This window comes from Ailuropoda melanoleuca, chromosome 8 (genome assembly GCF_002007445.2).
Source record: "Ailuropoda melanoleuca isolate Jingjing chromosome 8, ASM200744v2, whole genome shotgun sequence".
NCBI classification, from domain to species: Eukaryota; Metazoa; Chordata; class Mammalia; order Carnivora; family Ursidae; genus Ailuropoda; species Ailuropoda melanoleuca.
The window spans coordinates 57,402,710-57,407,116 of record NC_048225.1 but is presented as its reverse complement, the minus strand read 5'-3'; the positions used below and the strand labels follow the sequence as shown (position 1 = coordinate 57,407,116).

Sequence of the window (4,407 nt, the reverse complement as noted above, 5' to 3'; positions counted from 1 at the left end):
TTGGAACAAGGAGGACATGCAAATATTTGTAAAGCTTATTGTTTGTGAGATGACTGCTGTGATATGAAGAACATAAAAGTAGATATGCACATGTCTGTTAGTCTCATAAAAACAGAATCTGTTGAGGGATAGACTCAAAAAATAGATGTGCCCCCTGCTGTCTAGGAGAAGGTGATTCAGTGTATCCACAACTGGTTTTACCTGGATAAATAAGTTTTGGTAACATTGACCATGAAAATGGTCTTATCTCTAGTATATTGTACATTATAGTTGAATGTTAATCAAGCTTCTCACTCCTTCAACGAAATTGCTAACTATAATTTCTTAGATCTTCGCTATAATCTTAAAGCTTAGAGCCAAGCATATCAAGAAAAATAATTAATATTTATTGAATATTTGGATGAATAAAGAACCATATCCTTATGGAATTAAATCAATAAAAGAGGCATTTTATAACATTTTGTTATTGTTATTAAAAATGAACTATTTGCTTACACAAATATATAGTAACTATGCAAAATATCCCTAGATCTTATTAATTGAAATTCAAAATATTTAACCCTACAATAAAAAAAGGTAACCCATGAACACGATTCAACAAAAATTAAACAATCTGTATAAGAGTTTAGTATTTTTAAATATATAAAGCCAATACTATTTTTGTTTTTCTTCATGTATAATTGAAAAAAATGACATCTACATTCAACAATGAATTAACATGAAACAGTGCTTCATAACCTATGGAGTGAAGGTATACTTAAAATTCTTCAATCACAAAATACTTTCATAATTATAACAAATATTAGGTTTAAGAGAAATGAAATGGAAAACACATGGCAAATCCTATAATAACCTTATTATTGTACACTAATAATAATTAGCATCATTAACGAAGCACAGCTATATTATGTCAATTAATGCAAAAGTTTCTAAATGCTTATTTGCAGTTTATGCACTCAGTTCATTGCAGAAAAAAATAGGATATTAAAATCTGTCCATGGAACTCAATGTGTCCATGAGGTACAGTTTAAGTAGCACTGCTCTAATATGGATCAAGGTAGACCAAGGCAGTAAGACTTACCATGGCATGATGCACCCCTGTAATCACAATAACAGGTATGAATATGCATGGATTTTGGATTTTTAAAAGAAACTTATTTGAAGCACATTATGTATTTTGGATCTTTTATTTTAAAAAATCATCATATGAATTAAAGGACTTAGATAAACCAAATATCAAGGGTACATTTCCCCCCTCATTTTTCCTTTAAAAAGCCACAATATCTGGAGAATTTGATGAAAAAAAGCAGGTCTTGTTTTTCAGTCCAGAGGCTCAGATGCTCTGTATTGAGAAACAACTTTTAAACTCATAATAGATACAAATCAGGGTCAGTCAGTTTAAAATAAAAGGTATTATGAGTTGTCAAATGTCAAAGTCAAATTTTAACATCTGTGAGTGAGACAATAACTTTCATCCTAGGAAAGGCTTGCGGCGCTGGCATCCTGTTGCCCACCAATAGCACCAAAGCCATATTCTCCACCTTCCTGGTGACAGGCATACCTGGGCTGGAGACTGTGCACATCTGGATCTCCATACCCTTCTGCACCATGTTCTTCATTACCTTGGCGGGCAACGTGACCATCATGACAGTTATCCTCAGGGAACGGACCCTCTGTGTGCCTATGTACCTCTTCCTGGCCATGCTAGCTGCCTCCGATCTGGGTCTGTCCCTCTTCACTTTCCCCACAATGCTGGGGATCTTCTGGCTGGATGCTCGAGAGCTCACCTTCTCTGCTTGCTTCACCCAAATGTTTTTTATTCACACCTTCCAGGATTTTGAGTCAGCTATCATACTGGCAATGGCCTTTGACCGCTATGTGGCCATTTCTCATCCATTGCACTATTCTTCCATTCTCACCAACAGTGTCATTTCCAGGATAGGTTTGGCCATTGTAGTGCGCACCTTGACTGTACAGGTACCTCTCCCTTTCCTCTTGAGAAGGCTGTGCTTCTGTCATTCCAATGTACTGTCTCATTCCTACTGCCTGCATCCTGACATTATAAAGCTCTCTTGCTCCAGCACCAGGATCAATAGCATCTTTGGACTGTTTGTGGTATTATCCACTATGGGACTTGATTTTCTCCTCATTCTCTTTTCATATATCCTGATACTGAAAACTGTACTGAGCATTGCATCCTATGGTGGCTGCCTCAAGGCTCTCAACACCTGCATTTCCCACATCTGTGCTGTGATTCTCTTCTTCACACCAATGATCTGCCTGTCTATACTGCACCGTTTTGGCCCCAAACTTCACTCACATATCTACGTGACCTTGGCTAACATGCATTTTCTCATTCCTCCTGTGCTGAACCCCATTGTGTATGTGGTGAAAACCAAACAGATATGAGACAAAATTCTGAAAATCTTCATCAAAAAAGGACCAGAATCCCAAGTCACGTTTATAACATGAATGAGCCCTATCCTTACAGAGAAAGAATGCTTCCTGAAACAAAGAGCTTGCTGATATTCCAAATGCCAACAAAGATTCTGTTTGACTGACTCTTCTGAATTATATGGAATATTGGGTTGGGTTTCCTGTAAAACTATTTCTATTCTCTGATTGAACAAATGTACATTGAGCAATAAAAATTGTCCAGGAAATTGAAAATCTGAAATAATGGGCTGTTCTCATTATTTCTTAGTCCAAATGGTTCTCACATTTTAGTCAGAGATGTTTGTAGTCTGATAGTTCCTCGTGGACAGAGTGAATAGATTACTTCTTGCTATCATCTGCATATATATATATATCACCCTTGACGTGGTGATAACTTTTTAGTGAATACCAACCCTCTCCTTGACTTTTTGAGAAGCTGGAGATATATTATTGAATTAAAGTTCTTGCCTTCACAGTGCTTCGTTTTCTTGATGATATTATTGTTGAAGTAAGAAGTAAGAGGAAAGAAACAAACAAGTGGATATCTAATATTGCTATTGAAAAAACATTATAAAACCATGAAATTTACAATGCCAACAATCCTCCCTAAATTGGATGTACCAAAATTTCTCTTGCCAGACTCTAAAAATCATCATCATTTGGAAAAAGTATAATGTTTAATTCCAGTATTTCAATCGGTTTTATCATATTCTGTCATTCAAGCATGCTCACTCCTTGACTTCACAGAATCTGGACTTTGGGCTTGAGGTCTTTAGTCCCAAATTCCTCAAAGCCTCACCTTCTCTAATTCCACGACAACCATTGTTTTATCATTGTCTTTCATATTCACCATGGATCACACATACTTCAATACTCCAGGAAAAGCTCTACCAGTATTCATTCTTTCTTGTTTTTCATACATTGCAATTGTAAACTTAACTTTGGAATCAACTTAAATCTTATAGTTTCTACTCTTACAGCTGTGCTTTTGAGTTCTCCCTAAGAAAAACACAAGATTTTTCATATTGTAATGACTACAAATTAATGAACTTTAATTCATTCGGTTTTTCAGTGTCTGGATATATAGTTTTTAAAGCTTAGGGTAGCTTTTTTCCTAAGGCTGGTAAAAACTAATTTCTCAAAGTGACTTAAGCAGAAACTTACTGGCACACGGGTAGTTTACAGGTTAAGTAAGTTTGAATCAAACTTTTGTCTGAATCCCATCTCCTTGACAATGATTGTGTGATCTTGCACAAATTCCTTAACTAATCTGTGCCTCAGTTTCATTAATTGCAAAAAAAAGGGTAATAATTAAAGGAGTGAATTCACTCACAGTACTTAGAATGCTGCCTGATACATACTAAATGCTCAATAATTATAGCTATTATTGTTATAAAAAGCACAATTGATCTTCCTGGTACCTTATGAGTATTGCAGAATCCTAAAACGGCTTCTGAATCATGGAAATTGTGGACAGTGAAAAGTATTTACTGTATTCTAATTCTTTGCAAATTGATGATCCATGGTGTCAACAGTTTACTAATAAAAATTCTTTTACAAATAAAAATAAATAAATAAACACTTGGGAGAATTTTTCATCATCCACAGTTGCAGTTGTAAGTATTTGCAGCTTTCTCCCAGCCACTTACACTTCAGACCAGACCCTTTCTTCACTTTCACATACATAAAAGAATATATCTAGATATGCCATCAAATTCTTCCTTCCAATATTAGAGAAAGAATGTAATCTCCTTTTTTCAAAGAGGGTCAAAATATCTCACCTCTGAATGCATTTCTTTTAATATTACCTGAGATGCTCAATTTTGCCCTCCATCCCATTCCCTTTTTCCCCTTTTGTTTATATTATTAGTTATTATTATTATTATGAAATATTTCAAGCATAAACAGCTACAACAAACACAGATGTCACACAATTTCTACTTGGTTCCATTGAATTATAATATTTTGCTT

The 4,407-nt window shown here is 35.1% G+C and overlaps 1 protein-coding gene across 1 annotated transcript in view; it reads left to right on the top strand.

Moving 5' to 3' along the window:
• The window catches only part of LOC117803512 (olfactory receptor 51G2-like), a 3,606-nt gene extending 1,197 nt beyond the window's left edge, over positions 1-2,409 (top strand). The window contains exon 2 of the mRNA XM_034667584.1: positions 1,529-2,409. Coding sequence (XP_034523475.1) covers positions 1,529-2,409 — 881 coding nt within the window. The remainder of the gene's footprint in view (positions 1-1,528) is intronic.
• Positions 2,410-4,407: the final 1,998 nt, after the last annotated feature.